Consider the following 22,802-nt stretch of genomic DNA (forward strand, 5'->3'; position numbering starts at 1 on the left):
TCTAGAAAAACGTCCCTTAGACATTCCACAAACTCCCTCTCCTGAGTACTACCGCCATTCTGGATTTCCCAGTCCACCTTCATGTTAAAATCCCCCATAATTATCTTCACATTGTCACTCTGGCATGCTTTTTCTATCTCAAACTGCAACTTATCGTCCACTTGCTGACTGCTATTAGGGGGCCTATATATGACTGCTACTATTGTCCTTTTACCCTTGCTATTCCTTAGCTCCACCCACAAGGATTCCACCTCCTCTGACCCAATATCCTTCCTTTCTATCGATTTTATATCACTACTAACCATCATGGCCACACCTCCCCCTCTGCCTACCCGCCTATCCTTCCTATACACTGTGTACCCCTGGACATTCAGTTCCCAATCACATCCATCATAAAGCCATGACTCGGTGATTGCCACAATGTCGTATTTATTAACCTGTAGTTGTGCCACTAGGTCATCTACTTTATTCCTAATGCTACGTGCATTTAAATATAGTACGTTTAGTCCGGTATCTGCTATTAATTTTGTTGTACTTCTATTGTTCAGCAGATTATCCTGGCTTTCCACCTGTCTATCCTTCTTATCATCTTCACTACATACTACCTTAGACATGTTCCTATATACCTCATCCCCTATCCTAACATTCTGTATCCTAACATCCTGACTTGTTGTACTTCTATTATTCAGCAAATTATCCTGACTTCTCACCTGCCTGTCCTTCTTGCCATCCTCATTGGACTTGTTTCTATAAACTTCCTCCTTTACCTTAGCATCTTGTAACCTAACATCCTGGTTTCCATCCCCCTGCCAGATCAGTTTAAACCCTCCCCTACAACTAAATTAAACATTCCCGCCAAGATATTGGAACCTTTGGAGTTTAGGTGCAACCCATCCTTAGTGAATTGGTCATGCCTCCCCCAAAAAAGGTCCCAATTATCCAAAAATCTGAAGCCCTGCCCCCTGCACCAGTCACTCAGCCACGCATTCATCTGCCAGAGCTTTCTATTCTTCCTATCATTGACACGTGGCACAGGTAGTAATCCTGAGATTACTACCCTTGAGGTCCTACTTCAATGCCTTGTATTCCTCCTCCAGGACCTCTTCTCTTTTTCTACCTATGTCATTGGTACCTACATGTACCAAGACTTCTGGCTGCTCACCCTCTCCCCTCAGAATATTCTGGACCCGGTCTGTGATATCCCGTACCCTGGCACCAGGGAGGCAACACACCATCCGACACTCATTGTCGCTATCGCAGAATCTGCTATCCGTACCCCTTACTATAGAATCCCCAATAACCACTGCATTTTGCTTCCTCCGCTGGACCACAGTACCAGGCACGGTGCCAAGGTCCCGGTTGCTGAGGTCTTCCTCTATCAGGTCATCCTCTCCAACTGAATCTAAAATGAGATATCGGTTTTTGAGGGGGACCGCCACAGAGGTGCTGTCTACAAACTCTTTATAACTCCTGTCTATTTCCTGCTCTCTCTCCCTAACCAACCAAAGGTCATCGAGCTGCAGCTCCAGACTCTCAATCCGTCTAAGATCAGTGTCTTAACACCAAACTTTCACTTCTCTTTATTTAATTTCAAATTGACACTCCTTGTCACGTCAAGCACTTGTCTCAGTCGAGTTTCATGTTCTTCCTTGGTGGACCCCCAGACGATGATGCCATCCATCAAGGTCTCGACACCAGGTATGCCCTCAAAAATCATGTAGATGGTTTTATGGTAGACTTCTGGTGCGGACAGGATCCCATATGGCAGCCGAAGATAGCGATATCTTCCCTGTGGTGTGTTAAAAGTACACAGTCTCGAACTTGCCTCATCAAGCTTGCTAAACCATCTGGCACCTGAAAATTGGGACATGATCTCCTCCCGTGTTGGCAATTTAAAATGCTCTCTCGATGGCTTTATTGAGATCTCTTGGGTCTAGACATATCCATGATGCTCCATTTGTCTTTTGCACAATGACCAGTGAACTCACCCAGTCTGTTCGTTCTTCAATTTTCTGTATGACATTCATCTGTTCCATGCACGCTAGTTCTTTAAGTTTATCTCTAAGTTTAAACTGAACTTTTCTGCATGCATGGACAACAGGAGCCATTGCCTCATCTGTGTGAATTTTGTGTACTCCAGGTAAGCATCCGAGCCCCTCAAAGACATCTGCATACTCTTCCATGAGTGTTGTGTGGTCATCTTTGGTATGTGAAGCTACTATGAAAACTCTTTTCACTAGGTTGAGCTTTTCACATGCACTCAGACCTAATATTGACTGTACTCTTCTAAAATCAGTAGCTGTGATTTTAAGTGCTGCCCCTTGTGCTTAAAGGTCATCATTCAGCCCCCTTTTACTGGAACTTTCTCTCCATTGTAGCCTGTCACTTTCTTACTCTTTGCTGTGAGAGTCTTATAATCATCCATGGATAACAGATTCACCTGAGCTCCGGTGTCAAGCTTGAATGGATTACTGTCTCATTCACAGTTACTGGAACAATCCATTCTGTTTTACCAGCAGCCACAGTCTGTACAGAACCCACAAAGAATTTCTCTATTTCCTCATCAACTGTGTGCACCTTTCTCTTGTTAGCCCCAGCTTTGCAGCACCTTGCAAAGTGATTCTTCTTCCCACAGCTATTGCAGGACTTCCCATAAGCAGGACACATCTTTGGAATGTGTCTACCTCCACATCTGCTGCATTTGCTGTTTGAGCCTTCCTTTTTGCTTTGCTGTTACTTTCAGAAATGCATTGTGTGCTGCTTCTCTGTTTTTACAGCATGCACTGTTGTGTCTGCCCTGTGCGGCTCCTTAGCTTGTGCTCGTGTGGTTTCTGCTGACCTACACACATTCATCGCCTTTTCCAGGGTCAAATCTTTTTCACGCAACAGTCTTTCTCTGAGTCCATTATCTGGAATTCCAGAGACTATTCTGTCTTTAACTAGTGAGTTTCTCAAATCTCCAAATTCACAAGAATTACTCGGTGTGTGAAGCTCAGCTAAGTATTGGTCGAAGCTAACACCTTGTTTCTGGTCACAGGGAAAAAAAAATCTCAAATGTAATGTTTTTACTTGGGATAAAATGCTAAAAATTTTTTCAAAGTGCCCAACTCAAAAGCTGTCTCTTCAATTTGAAAGCTATTATAAATGTCCAAAGCATCTTCGCCAATCATGTGCAGAAAAATAGACGCTTTCAATTTTTCATTGTTCCCTCCCACTCCACCAGTATCTAAATATGTTGAGTTGCTGTTTGAAGTGTTTCTAATTATCGGATAGATTGCCAGTAAACTGCATAGACTTGGGAGGACTTCACTTATCCATAACGGGAACTCTCTGCCTCTCACCTGAATTTCTCTTGGCAAATCCAGTAACTGTTGAACATCAGGAACAATGTGCTCCCTTGCTACGCTGGCCGGCTTTTTCTCCATCTTATTACAGCTTTTTTTTGTACTCACTGAGTCTCTTTCTCAATCGCACACAGTACTCATCTACTCTCCCTGTTCAGACCTCACACTAACTTCTAACACCATGTTATGTTTGTTCTTCATCAAGAGACAAACTTCGCGTGGGTTTCACACCTGAACATTTTATTAACCAACACCAGACTGGCTTGCTTTCCCTCTCTTTTTACGGCCACTTCCTGTTCCCCCATGTGACCCCTTGCATTGCCTACTGGGAACTGTAGTTCTTCATTATAACTACATAATAGCACAACCACCAACCCCAGTCACTCAGCTCCACCTTTTAATCTAGATTTACACTCTGCCAACAACCCTGAAGACCTGCTCCCTCCACCACCTGTGCATAGTGGCTGCTCTGTACTGTCTACAAAATGCACTGCAGTCACTCACCCAGGCTACTCTGCCAAACTTGTGATTTCTACCAAGGACAATGGCAACAGGAGCATGGAACACTGCCACCTGCAGGTTCTCTTCCAGGTTGCACACCATCCTGACCTGGAAATATATCATCATCCACACTCAGCTATCCTTCTCCTTTCTCAACCACCATCTCTTTCTCAAGGGAAATTAGGGATGTGCAATAAAAGTACACCTTGCCAGCAATGCCTAAATCCTGGGCAGGGAATACATTTTTAAAAAAATTGTATTTTTCCCTTCTGCACAGATGCTGTGTTGAATCTTGAATCTGCTTCTTCAATGTGCACACATGGTGTATTCCTCAGATTCTTTGTCTTAATGTTACTACTTAGTTGAATCTCAGAAAAAGTCTTGTAAAATATCAACTGAGTAGAATGCCAAATAGTATCCATGTAATGTTTTAAGGATAAAAGGATTCCTTTTATTTTAAAACTAATAACTTACAAAGAATCAGGGCTTTAATTGGGTTTTACAATTTAGTTTAGTTTAATTTTAATTTAATTTTACAATCAATTAACCATTCTTTACTTAAGTACTTTACAACTATTTACTTCATTGCTTTATTTAGTTAATTGCAGTTAAATGAAACATGACAGTCTACATTGCAAACACCCAATTAGCCTGTTTGAAGGCCATTCACAATGCTGCAAAAAGATCACATACCTGAAGTGAATGTTCTTTTTTTCTGGAGGGAGGGGAAAATGATACATTAAAAACTTGTATGTGAAACTGACCCCAGAAATATTTAGGATTTCATGTAGTTATTTTTGTACCTTACACTTAATTTACTAACATTTATGATGTATTTAATTATAAATCATAAATTTATTATTTTGCAGGAGTAATTTTGTATATGGCTCTTATTTGAGTAAAGACGAGATTGCATTCTCAGATCCTACTCCGGATGGTAAGCTCTTTGCAACCCGATATTGTGGAACACCCAGGTTCCTGGTGTACAACTTTGTCAGTTAACCTCGCAAGAAACTTCTCAACTACCAGTGAAGATCTTTTTACATACAGCCTTAGACAATTTATATAATAGTATATGAACCTTCATAAATTGTCATACACAATTTCAGGAGCTGGATTGTAGGAACTGTACTGCTTTTTATTACTGTGAACTCAGGACTGATGACAACCAAATTGTTGTTAATATCATAACTGGAAAGGATGCAGTAACCTTTGATCTTGATTTGTATTTTAAAGTTGGAATAGTTTTATCTTTTTTCAGAAAAGCATGCCTTTATTTAGTTCAGTCATGCTCACGGATATTTGGATGTTTTATGTAAAAACATTAAACTTGTTCGATGTAAATATGCTATAAAACTGAGAAAATGAGTTTTCTAAAACTGCTCTGTGGCCTTCTTGGTCTGTATAGAAGACAAGCAGCTTGGTCTGTATATACTGTACAGTGAGCAAGCAGCTTTGAATGTGTTTTTGGAGAGTTAAATGAGTAGTTTGATATCTGGATTATTGTGAAAGGTGCCTGTAAATTTCCTAGTTTTTCTTTCAGGGGTATCAGGCTGCCACACTGAAGGCTAAACTGTTTTTGAGGTTATCTGTCCAGTTGCATATTTTATCAAATTGTTCTTAAAAAAAAGAATGCCATTGTTTTTATTTTGCTCTGGGAAGATACAATTGCCAGTGCAAAATGTAATACCTCGTTTAATATTGATGTTGAACCTCTGCAATATTTGGTGTCCAAAATCACAGTTGACACCTTGTATTAATGACAACTCTTGGTTTTGGAAAGGTTTGTTAACTTTACCTTAAGGGTAGCTTATATAAGTCTAATAACTGTGCCTTTTTCACTGTAGGTCACAATTTGAGATCGAATACAATGGTTTTAACTCATTTAATTATAGGATAGCTTCTAGGAAATAACAACTTTATTTTAAAACTTGAGAGCAGATCAATACATTACAGGGATCAGTAAGCAGACTATTCCTGAGAAAATAAACATGGATTGAAAGGCTGTTACCAACTTGCATGGTAAATACTGTAGCAAATTTTATTTAAGATTTCTACACTAGTCATTTTTTTAAAAATTTCCAACAAGTTTCTTGATTTTTTCCTGAATTCAATAAATCCAATTATGAGTTTACCAGAACTAAACAGTCCTGGGACAAAAATGTTTGAAGTTAATTTGTGCTTTAAAAAGCCAACAAGAAATCTCGCATGTCAACAAATTGAGCCTGGTTAATCTTGTTTTTTTTACGCACGTTGAGATCACTTGATAGCTTAAAAAATCTAAAACTTAGAATCTAAAACCTTGTTTCCCACTAGGAGTAAAATTGAGGAGTTATAATTTTGATTTTTGTATTTCTGGATCAGGTGTGCTTGCTACTCTTCAAATACATTTTAAAATCTTTTCAGCAATGAGAATACTAATGCTGTAGCACTAGTTGGTATTGTGCTCCGAGTTGATTGAGCTATTGTAATGCACATTGCTTTAATCTGCAGAATTCCAAGGTATTGATTTAATGACTCCTGGACTGTTTACATTTACATACCTTTTTCTCAGCCTGGGTCATATGGGGATATGAAGTGAAATGTTCTTTTGCCTAAAATTTAAGTGTTTTTTTAATTACTGGCTAAGATTATTAAATTAAAAATATTGTTTTGGTAAGTGGCTTGTAGTTTAATTTTTTAATGGGATGGTTTTGAAGTGGAAATTAGGAATGTTTGTGTGTGTATAAAACTTTGGATGCAGGTAACATTTTATTGCTATTTTTAATTAAAAATACTTAAACTATTCACAGCATACCAAAATATCAATTGATACAATGAATTCTAATCAGCAACAACTGCAGTATGTGTAGAGCAAATTTTAAGTCCAGTGATCTCTTCAGTCACCAGAGTTCAGAAAAGTTAATATTTACCTCGTGTAACATAATTACTTGTAAATAGGTATAGAATTGTCAAGTTGGGAACAGGTGGGATACAGAAAATTAGTAAGATCTGGAAGATGTAAACTACAATGCTGTTATGATTACATCTCACTATCCCCTTGTGTATTGTTTTCCAGAATGGCTGTTCCCAAAATGGTAATTCTGTTTATACCATAATGGTACAAAAAGAATTTCATTTTAATATTACAGTTGAATACTGGTAAATGCCATGTGGCCCGAGGTCATGTGCCATTATCAGCATTGCTTACAGATTATAAAATGGCCCTCTTCAACTCAGACATGTGATATGAGTCTATCTATAATTGTGCACATACCAGTTTTGATTTGTTTTAACTGGGAAGAGACTAAAATTGTAAATGTGATGCTGTACTTCACTCTTCTAATCTATATGCACTAAATTTTAAATGGACCAAATGCAGCTGGTTGAAATTAACTTTATAGTTGTACGTTAATTCTAAACTTGTTTAAAATTCATATGAGCAGACTTTTGCTTGCATTTAAATGATTGCTTAATGAGTAACAAATCCTATGATTTTAAGAAACAATGCACAAGTGTGAATGTGTAAACATTCATTAATATCTGGCAAAGTTTGCAAAAAGGAAACCCACCATTTATTTTAGTGAATACATTGATTTTTGTATCTTTCTATGGAACTAGTTCACAATTGCTGCAAATTGTTTTACATTCTAAGTGTGGAAAATTGCAATTCCTAAGTTTTACTTAATACCATTCTTGTGTGTTTGTTTTCATGGTCAGTATTATCTTGTAATTTGATCATATGCCTGGTCTTTTTTTGCAAGTGAGAGACTATTAATGTATCCCATTTGGAAGATGTACAATATGATGTATGTAACTAGGAAGATGTTCTGGACTATAAATGACTTTGTTAGTACAATAAATTTAATTGTTGGAGGGCTAAGTGCTGTTTAGTTGAATTATTTCTGATAAATTATACAAACCATATAGCTACAGTTAATAAACTGCTAGAAGTAAGTAGAACTACATTTCTTTTGAGTAATAGATTTTCTTTTGTCTTTACAAATTTATACACTGTCTCAAAGTATGTGGCCTGGAACAGATCTTGGCATCTATGAAATCCAGCTACAGACTAAAGGTGACTGTTGGTTTGCCTGTCTCTCCTGTGTCCCCTTTTTTCTACCCCCACTGTCCCACAACCCAAATGTAAAAATAGCAATGTATGTAGCTTTTGTAAATGTACATCTATGTTGACAAAAAAAAATGAGTAACTCATTTCATGGCATGTGTTTTTATGCACCAGCAATGATGAGTTTTGATTTCATTGTGTAGCCTAAAACATTAAATTGTCATTTTTCATGAATTACTATAATTGATTAAATCTGTTCTCTGGATAACTTAATATATTTTCTGTAAGTAGATGTAAGTTTTTTTAAGATTTTCAAATAGACCATTGTGTGCTCATGTCTTAAGCCATTTGACTTGGCAAAAGCTATTAACTGAACTTTTTAAACCTTGAAACTTACAAAAACTTTGAAGACCATTAATTTACTGATCAATGAACAAGAATAATTGCATGAAAATTGACAAAACAGGGGGCATAACTTTTCTTTTAAATTTGGATGCCCAATTAGTTACCATTCCCATTCCTAGTCTTGGTTGTGAAAGGGTGTGAGGACACTGAGGGGGGGAAAAAGGGCAATGAAAAATTACGGCACGAAAAACAAGATTTGTCTCTAATGACGTTAATGATCTTTTAGTGCAATGAACTTATGCTTGTATAGTTTTAACATGGATCTTTAACATGAACAGGCAAAAGTGCTTAAAATGTAGCTCTTTGGTATTTTGAAAGCAGATTTATGTGCTAAAATTAAAACTGCGTTTCCTATTTGAGTTGTATGCAGAGCTCGCAGGTGCTGCATTTTTGCCTTGCTGACCACCAAAGGTGTATCACATTGTTGATATTTCAGCATTTTTCACTGAGTGCATGACATGGAAATGCTGTGCTCATCCAGGGAGTACTCAGATGCTTGTGCATATGATTAAATATTGAAAGATCAATCTAACAGTGGCTGTGAGAGAAGCATCAATGTCATGTCAGGATCCTTTAATTCGTGTCTCTTTGCTTGTCTGCTGTGCAGATTACTCTTTGAAGTGAATAAACGGTTGCACCTATATGCATCAGTTTAATAATCATGGAGGTAGCCTCTACATGTAATGATGTTTAACTGTGTGACATACTGGCCGAAAGTTAACTAGCTTTCCTTCTACCATAGTTAACAGAACACTCAACCGTGCCTGTATTTCCTACACTTTTGCTTTTGCCTCTACTCCCAGTCAAAACAATGATATGGTTTTCCTTGTTCTTGCCTTGCACCCCCACAAACCTTCAACAGATCATCCTCCATAATTTCTACCACCTCTGATGGGATTTCACCAGCAGGGTGAAGATTTGGAGACACCCAACATTCGTCATTGTCCAAGTGATGGTATGACTGAAAACAAAGACCTCCCATTGTCTTCACAATCCTAGGATGAGAAATGTGCAACGGAAAGACTGCTCAGTAATTGAGGGATTTGGGATTGCTTCTATAGCCCTGATGACCATTCATTGACAAACACCTCAGCCCTTTGTTCATATGGGGTTCTGCATGGATTGCATTATAAACATCACTGTAATAAGTGATGATCCCTTTAAACAATACTGGATTTGATGCTCTGTAAATAAAGCTCTCAAAAGATCTGTGTAAGTTAAAACAAAGGGAGAAACATAGCTTTGTTTTCCCACCACTTTCCCCAATTTGCTTTAGACTATCTCCTGAAAAGTGGAGTCTGATGTATATTTCCAAAGGTAATCTTGTAACATTTGTCCACATGGGTTTAATCAGGTGATTTTGGTTATAAACTGATCACAGGTAGCATGGAATTATTGACAGTTGCAGCTAGGTAGGAACATGGTACCTCATCATTTGAGTGAACTATAAAGATGAACTCTCTGCAAAAAAAACACAGGAACGAAGCTGTTGCTTTTTCAACCACTCCTAGGAATACCAACTTACATTTACATTAAGTCCCATAAGGAGATGTTAACCCAAAGGTCAATCAATGGTTCTTGTTGCATCTTCGGGGGTTGGTGATATGGAAGGGAGAGAACTTGCAGGAACAAGTACCAGAGTGTGAGCCTGAAGATAAAGGTGTAGATGGTGCATGTGGAGTATTAAATTAGTGAATGCAATGACAACAGATGCTTGAACAACAGGAGAAGATCAAAGATCATGGCAAGGCTATGGAGGAATCTCAAAAGGAGCACCAGAACTTAAAAACTGAGGCATTGTCAGATTTAAGAAGCCCATGTATGACAGCGAGCATGGATGTTTTAGTGAATAGGACTAGCTTCCAGTCGACTGTAATCACATTTATTAAGGATGGAATATGGGAGATCATATGGAATAAGCACGTATGAGAGTTTGAGCAAAAGAAAATTGAGCTGAGGCTGGGCTGGAATAGGAGATGTCAGAGGTGGAAATGGGAAGATTTAGAGAGCAGATGTTCAACTTGTGGCTAAGTATTGTAAAGAGTTCAGCTTTGCTCACCAGGGAATGGCATGAATCCAGAGCTGTGGAAGTAATTTATGGTGTGGACTAATTCAATTTAATTTCTGCATTCCTGGATATTGAACGATAAGACTAAATTTAGAGATAATGGTAGCCATTGGTTTTACTGCTAATGAATTTTGGTATTAATTGCTATTAATTAACAAGTTTTGCATCATTACTATTAATTATCACTCCTTCAAATATCTCCAAAGCTGCCATTGTTAAATTGCAATTGTTGCTCAGGGCACCTCTGAACCCAGCAACCAATCCACTTTCTGACCATTGGTCCTCTCTTCCCTTCTCTATCTACTTTCTCCTGCCCAGTCTGTCATTACGGAGGACAGGTCTTTGAGCATACTCAGCATCTAAGGCCCTGCCCATTGAACTTGAAGATTTGGGCCTTGTAGACAATAGTGCAGTGGTGGTTGACATTGTTGTGGTTGATATCTGCTGCTGCTTTTTCCTTTTTGCTTCAAGCATATCTTTAATTTGTTTACTCTAAAAAATAGTATCTAATTGCATTTAAAAATAGTAAATAGTAATATTTTAATCAACCATCTTAACTTGCACAGATGGAACTCCAGCGATATAAAATTGAATCTTCAGTTAAAAGCATATTACAGACCATACTCAAGTTGTCAATGAATAGTCCTACTTAACTAATGGACCTTAAAATCTGGAAATCAAAGCTTTCAACTAAAAATGCAAGCCCATTTTTAAAGTCATTATATTTTTAAAAAATTGTACTCACTAACAATCATTTAACTAAATTTACTGATCTTCAATTCAAGGTGAATTTCCTCAGCCAGCACTTGTTCTGCCATTGTAATTTTATCCCTTTATTCACGAAAGGGGTTTCTTTAAACTTTTGACTATTACAGCCAGGGAGAAAAGGAGAACAAAGAAATTCAACTTCTTCCCTTTTAACCCCCCTGCCCCCCCCCCCCCCGAAAACAATTTCTAATTTTTCTTCTTGCTCAGTTGTCCATTTCTCTGTTATGTAAAGAGCCCTTGAAATAATTTGGTCCTTTAATCAATTATAAATGCAAGATGGTCTTTGATTTTGAATACCTAATTGATATGCTACTGGATTTTTGTTTCCAAAAAGGACCACTCTTGTATACGAGGGATGTGTTTTGCAAACTGCCAGATAATTACATGAAAAATATCTAAAGAAATTATTTCAACAATTTTTTCCAGTTTAAATGTAATTTAATACATTCAAAGTAAACTAACACATTCAAAACAAACTGGAACCACGATTTCAGTAAGACAATTTAACATAAACATTGTACAAATGTTGAAACTTGAGGTAGATTTGGTTAGCAAAACAAAATTCACCATATTTAGGGATCCAAAAAGTAATTAAAATCAGAATTAATAAAGATAAGCAGCAATTAGATAAAACATCCTATTGAGTTACCAAAAGCCATTGCATAATTTAAACTTCACAGTTAAGTCGTTCATATTCTAGAGCTTGTCTAATACTAGATTTTATATTAAATCAACTACTTGTTTACATGCAACAAAAAATACTCACCTTCAGGTGCAGTACTGCTATTTTTGAATGTAGCTATCCTACACAGTATTAAGTAAAATATTGAAATGAACTGGGAAAATTAATAGGTTGCCTAAAATGAATATTCAGGCTGGAGTGGGACTTTTCTTTCCAACTTGCACTAGTTCTTCAAATGTGTGTTTTCATATTTGTATCTGTAATACTCAATATAGCTCTGCTCAACTAATATAAAGAAATATGGTAATTGTTGATCCTGAAGGAAGATGTGATTTTTGCATGTATTCTCTACTGTGGTAACATGATGCTTTTGTTATTCAAGACACTAAGACAGATGTCGGCTGTAAGATGGTGTTAAGGTACAATGGCATTTGAACAGTGGTAAGATGGACAGAGAGGGGAAGCAACCCTGTCTGGAAATCCTCAATTGTAATATTTACGTCAAATCCCAATCTATTTTAGAGGACTTGGGAAAGTACAAAACCATTCCATAGAGATAAGGATGTGGGTTGGAGACCTCAAGCTGGGATAACAAAGACGAGTGACTATTAATGCAGTAAAATGAGCAAGTGTAAAACTGCTGTTCTGCTCAGGTGAGGTTTCAATAGTGCAATGTAATCTTTCTCTAATCAATGACTGCCACAAGTTGACCATTATATAATCAATGTATCAATTATGATTTTTATGTAAGAACTTGACATTGAATATATACTTCATTACAGTGAATCTGCTAAGGGTAAAAATGCTTGGATGCAGATAAATCACACCATGGTCTTTAATGTGGGTGTCATGTTAAAAAGATCACTGAACTAGATACTTAAAACTTGTTTAAATACACTTTAACCTCTCTCGTGATGGCCAACTGGTGTTGCCTGAAGTGGCCAAAAGATACTTGGTGCTGATGCTTCTTAAAAGGGTTACTAAAAAGCTCAATGTTTGGAAGCTGGAGTGTTGTTGAAAACTTTTTGGATGATATTCTCCTGAAATATCAATTTCACTATTTGGGTTTTGAGTTGCCGAGTAGCATGAATAGAAGCAAATTGTAAAGAACAGATTAATGGTTTTAAATGGCACTCCTTGTGCAAATAATACTTAGTTATTTAGCTGCATCCAAAAGTGTTTTGAGAAAGGTATTATTGTGCATGAATGGACAGCATATTGGTTTGATCTCAAGATAAGTAACTCCAATGTGGTTTGATAAATCTGATCAATTGTGAAAAATACTTTCCTCAAGGATGTGGTACAAGTCTAAAGCCAACAAAATCTTGCTGTCATATATCTTTCCTAATTTGGGGATGAGATGCAGGAGCCATATTGGAAAATATATGTTTGAGAGAGAGAAGCCTATTTCATTGATCTATTTATGACTGTTGATTTGTATGGTTTATCTACAGAATTACAATTCAAACCACTTTGTACATTTCAAAACTCCTACAAAATCTGACCATACTAAAGCATGCAAATGATTGTCTTTTCATCATTGCCCCTAGCATGTGGAAGTGTTATGGGGCACCGTTGCAATGGAAAAATAATTCACAAATCCAGGTTTGCACAGCCTTCTGTCAGTGCACCAGGTTATTGCCATGGAAACCGAATCTCCTGCACTGGTGTGGCTGCTGCACTCTCTATATTTATAGTGTGTACCAGGTAGATAAGGCCACTAATAGCGAACTGCCCTTGTATTAAGCACCAAAGTAAAAATATAATAGCTAACTGCCCTTGTATTAAGCACCAAAGTTATTGGATCTTATTTCTGACACTTTGTAAGAAATGGGAAGGATGGATCTATCCTAGTGTGTTAAGGGAAGCAAGGAAGGAGACTGCTGGGGCACTTATGGAGATTTTTTTGCATCTTTAGCCGCGGGTGAGGTCCGAAAGGGTAGCTAATGTTCCCATATTCAAGAAGGCCTGTGAGTCTTGCATAGTAGGGAAACTATTGGAAAATAATTCTTACGGATGGGATTTATGATCACTTAGAAAGGCAGGGCCTGATTAGGGGGGAGTTAGCACGGTTTTATGCATGGGAAATCCTGCCTCTCCAATCTGATTTGAGATTTTTGAAGAAGTTATTAAGAAAATTGATGAAGACAAGGTGGTAAACATGGACTTTTAGCAAAGCTTTTGACAAGGTTCCACATAGTAGGCTGGTCCAGAAAGTTGAGGCACGTGGGATCCAGCAATTAGCAAATAATTGAAAATTGGCTTGGTGATAGAATAGAGGGATGCAAGTTCATAGCTCTCTGAAAATGGTGACACTAGTGGATGGGGTAGTGAAGAAGGTATTTAGCTTGCTTGCCTTCATATGCAGGGGAATTGAGTTGGGACATATTGCAGCTGTACAAGGCATTGGTTAGACCACAGCTATTGCATATGATTCTGGTTGCCACACTACAGGAACTATGCTGTTGCAGTAGAGAAAGTGCATAAGAGATTCACTGGGTGTTCCCTGGAATGGAGGGTATTAGTTATAAGGAGAGACAGGATAGGCTGGGATTGTTCTCTGGAGTACAGAAGGCTGAGAGGTGACCTTGTATAAGTTTATAAAATTATGAAGGGCATAAATAGGGTAGATGACCTTTTACCAAGGGTAGGGGGAGTCTGACAAAAACTAGAGGACATAGGTTTGAGGTGAGAGGAGAAGTATTTAAAGGAGATCTGAGGGACAAGTTTTTCCACACATAGGGTGGTGCATATATGGAACAAGCTGTCAGAGGAGGTGGTAGAGGTAGGTATAATCATAGTGTTTAAGAATTTGGACAGGTACATGGATAGGAAAGGAATAGGGGGATATGGGCCAAATGCAGGAGAATGGGATTAGCATTAGTGGGCACCTCACTCAGCATGGATGAATCGGGCCAAAGGGCCTGTTTCCATGCTGTATGACTAAATGCTGCTGACTCTATAATTAAAGAGTGTAATCTTTGGTGTTACACAGATCTCTTACATTTTATTCAGAATTAAAGTAACAGAGACAGGGGCTGCAGTCTGTGGCATAGAACAGTTTTGTGGAGATAATCCATTGTTGGAAATTAGCCAATACACGTTCAATATAAATGTAAATGAAAGGAAAATAGAAAAATACACTCCACACTGATTAGTTGCCTGAAACACATTCCAATTTGGCTGTGTCATGTGTAAAATGCATTATTTTGCATGTTTCATATCCACTACAAATTGTACAAAATTACCTTGGCTGAGAAAACAGTCGCAGACTGTGGGAACAATTTTGCAGGGGACCTAGAACTGAAAGTTATCACTCCAGCCTGAATTTTGAGTTTCCAGTCTTTCAATTACTTGGTGTAGTATTTTCATGGTGTGAGGAGTAGAGAAAATGCAGGTGCATTTTTCTTGAGCACTAAAATTTAAAAGTACATTTAGAATGGCGTTGCAACTAACAGCGTACATTCAGTCATAAAAATGCACAAAGTTCATTGACAGGACTGGGTGTAATGCTACAGCAGAATTCCAATCACAGCAAAATGTACTGATTAAATGGAATGTGACAGATTGAGAAAGAGGCATACAAATTAATACCAGGATGGAGAGGTCTATAATTTTATTTAGCTACTTCTAGTCTAGATCATAGTATGCAAAACGTGGCACTCGATCCTGTCAGTGGAATTTGAACTTCTGCAATACATTCATGTGATACAAAGCTACCTGAGATCTGTGACAATAAGACTTGCCCTTCATGTTTCCATAATTCATCTCACAATAATATCCTGGGATACCTTTAAAACCCATAAGCCCCTTTTGTATAAAGCTCGCATAACAGTGGGTGAATAGAGGGTTTATTCACCCACTGTTATTGTTCTGAAAATTGTGTACAGTGCAAGCACAGGGAGGAGTGGAGTTGGGGAGGAAGAGAACTACCCTGTAAGATAAAAGATGAATCTTGTTCATTTTTAATTAGTATTTACAGTAATAGTTTGATTTAGTTATTAGTGAGAAGGCAAACAAAAGAATGTATGTTCATTCATTTGCAATTCCCATGCTCACATTTGATATCAGATCACAGATACATTGCTGTTGACAGGCCTGTGGCTGTTCAGCCTGAAGTTCAATCTTAAATTACAACTGAAAAATGTCCTTAAAACAGGATTTTATTTTTCTCCATTTGTCAATTTTTTTTTCAAACTTGGATCAAAAGTGGTTGCAGGCCAAATAATCACATCTTTAGAAAGACTATAAGACCAACTTTACATTATAATTTTAAAATCCTGTTGACTGGGGAAGGATGCTAGGGTAGGGGCTAGGATAATTTCACATTTTTATACAATTACTATTTTTTACACCTTTTTTAGTTACCACTGAGCTTATCATTGCATTCCTTGCAAACAGACTGCTGTAGATGTGTATATATATAAAAAAAAGGTCAAAAAGTTATGAAGTAGCTCAGTAAAAGAATTACAACTAAACCAATGTTACATTTGTTTTCCCCACGGGTTATCTCTTTAAAAATAAAAAAAATAAAAAAATACATTACAGGCACAAATCAAGAAATCATTAGATGTGTGATATTTGTTCACATTTACTCTTTTCACATATACCATACATAAGAAAACCAAAAAGCACATGGTCTCCATCATCCACCATTAAATTTAAACCATCTTTAACAGTAGTGGCTTTGAGAGTCAAGTCCGCGTATTCTACTTTCCAAAATCGGATTCAATGCCTGAGGGTAATCAGTTGTATGAAAACAGGAACTAATGAACACAACGATGTGAGTGTAAATACAAGCATGCACCTACTTGTGTGATACAGATACATGAGACAAGACAGACAATTAGGTGATGTGAAATTAAAGATTAACAAAGGCCTGTAATGTCTATGGTGGGAAAATGTTTCTGGATATATTGCCATTAAAAAAAAATCAGCAATCGTCCCACTGAAAGCATCATGTAACTACACTTTGCATTTCCCCTAGTATTTAGATTAAAATGTCTAAAAGATAATGAGAGCTTGCTTAAAAAAATTGCCAGGTTAGGAACTACTCCAAATAAGCGTGAAAACATACACTACAAAACCCACACAAAAAAACAGGAATAGTTAGTATGTGATATGATTATGGACAACTCTTCTCCCTTGTCACCTATTTGCAAAACCCTGAGCTTAACTGTAATTATGTACAGTAAGAATAGTGACATTGGAGAATCTCAATGTACAAACTTCAATTGCTTTTGCTCCACTGCTTCTGTTCCGTTCCTTCAGAGAAGTCTTTCTGTTGACAGTAGTTCACTTTATTTTTTGATCCAGGTCTATTTTTGACATGTTTTGGAATTATAGGTTTGACTGGTTCTAAAGAAAAAAATACATTCTGCAGCTCACACTGCCTTTTTCTGCAACGTTGAATAGCTCCATTATATCATGCTGTATGTAATGCCATTTTTCTTGCATATCGCACACTAAACTCCCTTCTGGAGTTACCGAAGAAACTGATCTTGGGTTATAGATCCTTCTTACACACTGAGCACACTGTCCCTGTTCTGATGTAAATGGTTGATAAAGTGACCTTGGTCAGGTAACCAAAAAATTACCAATTTTGTTTCTACTCAGATGTGCCACTTCACCCTTCTCCTGGAATTATAGATTGTGCTCTATCATACTTGTGCCACCCATCACCTTCGCCTGCTATTTCTTGTCATCTGAAGTGAACTTAAATATGCCTTCCAGTGAGAAAATAAAGTGGTTTATCATCACTGCTGTTGGCTGTCTGAAACTCGTCACGCAGGCGGAACTGCCATTCATCTTCCAATTCTAGACGGACGATAGTTTGACGTAATGAACTTCGGTCTTGACAAATCACACAAAGTGTGGCAGCTTTAATTGCAAATACAAAATCATATCAATTTATTATTTCACCAAAATGCATTATTTCAATTTTCCAAATTAGATAATCTCACGTTATGCAAGTTGTTTTCCCACTTTATAACACCAAGCTAAACACATCAATAAACTAAAGGCCAACAGTTAATAGTTATTGCAATCTATCTGCCATCTGAATACATTCCAACAATCAGGCAATACAAGAGAGAAATAAACTGTAAGTCACATTGATTAAATATGCAGTTGTGACAGTAACTGAACTGACCAGTGGCCAGAAGTGATCAAAAAGTCAACTGAAAAGTTGCACAGTTCTAGCTTGGAAAGATAGTGTAGCGGTTGCTACCGCAAAATAAAACAAGACGCTAGTCGGAGGATTGCCAAACAAGAACTGGTTTATTTTCCCGCCTTGCACGGGCCCTTTAAGGGAGAATGTTCCCGCCCAATGCGACCGGCAATGACGTAAGTACTACGTCATCAAGACTTTCCCGCGCGCGGGTTCTCCCCGTCGCTCAGAAAGACGAGGCCCGCCGCCATCTTGGGCCTCGTCGCTCCGACACCACGCGACCCGACTGCCGAGCCGGTTCGCCCGACTAAACGATGAGTCGCCACACTACCACCCCCAGAACCGGCGATACAGTCCCCAAGGTCCGCGGGCTGTGCCAGCTGCCGCTGAGGGGGCCGGTCTCTGTGTCGCGGCGTTGCAACCTTGACAGGTTGTTGCAGATCCAAATGGGCCAGTTTGAGGCGGTCCGTCGTGAAAACCTGTTCCCTGCCGCCAACGTCCAAAATAAAGGTGGATCCATTATTCCTTATGACTCGGAACGGTCCCTCATATGGTCGTTGCAACGGCGCCCGAGGTGTGCCCCTGCGAACGAAAACAAACTTACAGTCCCGTAGTTCTTTGGGCTGGCAGGATGGGGCTTGACCGTGCCGTGAGGTGGGAATCGGGGCCAAGCTGCCAAGCTTCTCGCGCAGTCTTTGTAGGACTGCTGGGGGTTGTTCCCCTTGGTCCCGGAGGGCAGGTATGAAATCCCCGGGGACAACTAGGGGCGCCCCGTACACAAGCTCAGCTGACGAAGTGTGGAGGTCTTCTTTGGGGGCAGTGCGTATGCCGAGCAGGACCCAGGGCAGCTCGTCAACCCAGTTAGGACCCTTCAAGCAGGCCATCAAGGCTGATTTCAAATGGCGGTGAAAACGTTCCACCAACCCGTTTGATTGAGGATGGTAGGCCGTGGTGGTGTGCAGCTGCGTCCCTAGCAGGTTCGCTAATGCAGCCCAGAGACTGGAAGTGAATTGGGTGCCTCTGTCTGAAGTGATGTGGGCCGGAACACCAAAACGTGAGACCCAAGTTGTGAGCAGCGCCTGGGTGCAGGAATCAGTCGTGATGTCAGTCAGGGGGGTTGCCTCAGGCCACCTCATGAACCGGTCCACGATGGTAAGGAGATACCGGGCTCCTCTTGAAACCGGCAGAGGGCCCACAAGGTCGACGTGTATGTGGTCGAACCTCCTACAAGTAGGCTCAAACTGCTGTGGCGGGACCTTGGTGTGTTGCTGGATTTTTGAGGTCTGGCAGTGTGGACAAGTCCTGGCCCACTCACTGACCTGTTTGCGCAGGCCGTGCCAGACAAACTTGCTGGCGACCAGTCGGACAGTTGATCTGATGGACGGGTGCGCCAACCCATGTACCGAGTCAAAAACGCGTCTCCGCCAGGCTGCAGGGAGTATAGGGCGGGGCTGACCAGTCGCAACGTCGCAAAGTAGGGTCCGCTGACCTGGACCAACCAAGAAATCTCGGAGCTGCAGGCCCAAGACTGCGGTTCTGTAGCTGGGCAGTTCGTCGTCGGCCTGCTGTGCGTCAGCTAGGGCCGTGTAGTCGACGCCCAAGGATAGGTTGTGGATGGTCGGTCGGGAAAGTGCATCAGCAACGACATTATCCTTTCCGGAGACATGTTGGATGTCAGTTGTGAATTCGGAAATGTAGGATAAATGTCTCTGCTGACGAGCTGACCAGGGATCGGAGACTTTGGAGAAGGCAAAGGACAAAGGCTTATGATCGGTGAAAGCGGTGAAAGGCCTGCCTTCTAGAAAGTATCGGAAATGCTGGACCGCCAGATACAGCGCTAGAAGTTCCCGATCAAAAGCGCTGTATTTCAGTTCGGGTGGTCTAAGGTGCTTGCTGAAAAATGCCAAGGGTCGCCAGCAGCCTTCGAGTAGCTGTTCCAGTACCCCACCCACCGCGGTGTTGGACATGTCTACCGTGAGGGCGGTTGGGACGTCAGTCCTAGGGTGTACAAGCATCATGACGTCTGCCAGGGCGTCTTTGGCCTTAACGAAAGCAGCCACAGCCTCGTCAGTCCAGGTGATGTCCTTGCCCTTACCAGCCATCAGTGAGAACAGAGGGCGCATGATACGGGCTGCTGCAGGGATGAACCGATGGTAAAAGTTGACCATCCCAAGGAATTCCTGTAGGCCTTTGACTGTGTCAGGGCGGGCAAAATGGCGGATAGCGTCCACCTTGGCGGGTAGGGGTGTTGCCCCGTCGCTGGTGATTTTGTGGCCGAGGAAATCGATAGAGTCAAGTCCGAATTGGCACTTGGACGGGTTGATCGTGAGGCCGAAATCGCGGAGGCGGGAATAGAGCTGGCTGAGGTGGGAAAGGTGTTCCTGGCGGTTACAGCTGGCGATCAGTATGTCATCTAAGTAAACGAACACGAAGTCCAGGTCTCGGCCTACCGCGTCCATCAGCCGCTGGAAGGTCTGCGCGGCGTTCTTAAGGCCGAACGGCATCTGAAGGAATTCGAACAGGCCGAATGGGGTGATAATCGCAGTTTTGGGGACGTCATCCGGATGGACCGGGATTTGATGGTATCCCCTAACAAGGTCCACTTTGGAAAAGATGCGGGCCCTGTGTAACTTCGCTGCGAAGTCCTGGATGTGAGGGATGGGATAGCGGTCTGGGGTGGTGGCGTCATTCAGCCTGCGGTAGTCGCCGCAGGGCCTCCACCCTCTGGTGGCTTTGGGGACCATGTGCAGGGGGGAGGCCCAGGGGCTGTCTGACCTGCGAACAATCCCCGGCTCCTCCATGTGACGGAACTCTTCCTTTGCCAGGCGGAGCTTGTCTGGAGGTAATCGTCGTGCTCGGGCATGAAGGGGTGGCCCTGTAGTAATGATGTGGTGTCGTACCCCGTGTTTGGGCCTAGAATTTGTAAACGAAGGTGTCAAAATTGATGGGAATTCGGCTAGGAGCTTGGCGAAATCGTCACCAGAAAGGGAAACAGAGTCCAGGCGCGGGGCTGGTGGGCTGATTTCTCCCAGGGGATAGGTCTGGAAAGTGCTAGAGTGGACTAACCGCTTCCTTCACAGGTCGACTAACAGGTTGAGGGCCCGAAGGAAATCGGCTCCTAGGAGTGGTCGGGCGACGGTGGCAAGGGTAAAGGTCCAGGTAAAACGGCTGCTGCCAAATTGTAATTGAAGTGTACGGGTGCCGAAAGACCGTATCGTTGTACCGTTGGCGGCATTGAGTAGAGGACCTGGTGGCCTGTCACGAGTGTCGCGGCCGGTCGGGGGCAAAATACTGACCTCTGCTCCAGTACCAACGAGGAAACGCCGTCCAGATTTCTTGTCCTGAACGAAGAGGAGGCTCTGTCGGTGGCCAGCCGCCGTAGCCATCAGCGGCGACTGGCCCTGGCGTTTCCCTGAAACTTGCAGGGTGGGCGGCATCGATGGGCCTCCGCACCCCACCTCTGATGGTAGAAGCACAGCTGGTCACCCGTGTCGTCGTCTGCATTCCTGGGGTGTGGCTGCTCGGTTGCTGGGGCCGGGCGAGGCGGGCGTTGGGCTCACGGCCTGGTGATTTGACTGACGGACGAACCGCTCTCGCGCTTGGCCCTCCACAGGACATCTGCCCGGGCAGCCACCTCACGGGGGTCGCTGAAGTCGGCGTCAGCTAACAACAAGTGGATGTCATCGGGGAGCTGTTCGAGGAAGGCCTGTGCGAACATCAGGCATGGCTTGTGTCCCTCGGCCAATGCCAGCATCTCATTCATTAGGGCAGATGGGGATCTGTCCCCCAGGCCATCCAGATGAAGCAGGCGGGCGGCGCGTTCACGATGGGAGAGGCCGAAGGTCCTAATCAAAAGGTCTTTGAAAGCCGGGTACTTATCTTCCTCCGGAGGCGACTGGATGAAGTCTCCAACCTGGGCGGCTGTCTCTTGGTCCAGAGAGCTAACCACATGGTAGTACTTCGTGGAGTCGGAGGTGATCTGCCGAAGGTGGAATTGCGCTTCGGCCTGGTCAAACCAGACACTGGGCCGAAGTGTCCAAAAGGTGGGCAGCTTGAGGGCCACTGCGTTGGCTGCTGCGCTGTCGTCCATTGCGCAGGTCCAAAAGCCGTTTGGACCGTCGGGGTCACCAATGTAGCGGTTGCTACCGCGAAATAAAACAAGACACTAGTCGGAGGATTGCCAAACAAGAACTGGTTTATTTTCCCGCCTTGCGCGGGCCCTTTAAGGGAGACTGTTCCCGCCCAATGCAACCGGCAATGACGTAAGTACTACGTCATCAAGACTTTCCCGCGTGCGGGTTCTCCCCGTCGCTCGGAAAGACGAGGCCCGCCGCCATCTTGGGCCTCGTCGCTCCGACGCCGCGCGACCCGACTGCCGAGCCGGTTTGCCCGACTAAACGGTGAGTCGCCACAATAGGGTCAATAATCAAATGACTGTAGGACAGGCAAAGTGCAACATAAAGCTCTGGCAAAAACCTGCAGCATGTTTTCTGGATTTATAGAAATGTGACACTGCAGAATCCAGTGGGTGCATACAGCAGTAACAATATCTTTCCAGCAATTTTTTTCAACAGTTATCATGCATTAATATTTAATGCAATTTTCTATCCATTATATTAGCAATTTGTTACTATACTGCAGCAGATGATTATCTTTAATGCCAACCAGAAAAGCAGTAATCAACTTTGCTGCTGCTCCAACTAACAAGGGTGACCAGGATTCACTGGCCTAGAAATTCAAACATTTAGTGTGTGATTTTACACTCAAGATGCCATGACGTGCAAAATTCATCATGGAACTTTCAAGTGCAAAAAAAT

At 41.4% G+C, this 22,802-nt stretch overlaps 2 protein-coding genes across 3 annotated transcripts in view; one reads left to right on the forward strand and one right to left on the reverse strand.

The window, feature by feature from the left end:
• esco1 (establishment of sister chromatid cohesion N-acetyltransferase 1) overlaps window positions 1-7,937 on the forward strand; it is a 57,678-nt gene extending 49,741 nt beyond the window's left edge. For both annotated transcript variants that reach the window (XM_052023074.1, XM_052023075.1), the window contains one exon: window positions 4,715-7,937. In XM_052023074.1, the coding sequence (XP_051879034.1) occupies window positions 4,715-4,847 (133 nt within the window). In that variant the 3' untranslated portion in view covers window positions 4,848-7,937. The remainder of the gene's footprint in view (window positions 1-4,714) is intronic.
• Window positions 7,938-11,550: 3,613 nt separating this feature from the next.
• The window catches only part of greb1l (GREB1 like retinoic acid receptor coactivator), a 207,538-nt gene continuing 196,286 nt past the window's right edge, over window positions 11,551-22,802 (reverse strand). The window contains exon 34 of the mRNA XM_052023073.1: window positions 11,551-17,696. Within this exon, the coding sequence (XP_051879033.1) occupies window positions 17,533-17,696 (164 nt within the window). The 3' untranslated portion in view covers window positions 11,551-17,532. The remainder of the gene's footprint in view (window positions 17,697-22,802) is intronic.

The sequence above is a fragment of the Pristis pectinata genome, chromosome 9 (assembly GCF_009764475.1).
Source record: "Pristis pectinata isolate sPriPec2 chromosome 9, sPriPec2.1.pri, whole genome shotgun sequence".
NCBI classification, from domain to species: Eukaryota; Metazoa; Chordata; class Chondrichthyes; order Rhinopristiformes; family Pristidae; genus Pristis; species Pristis pectinata.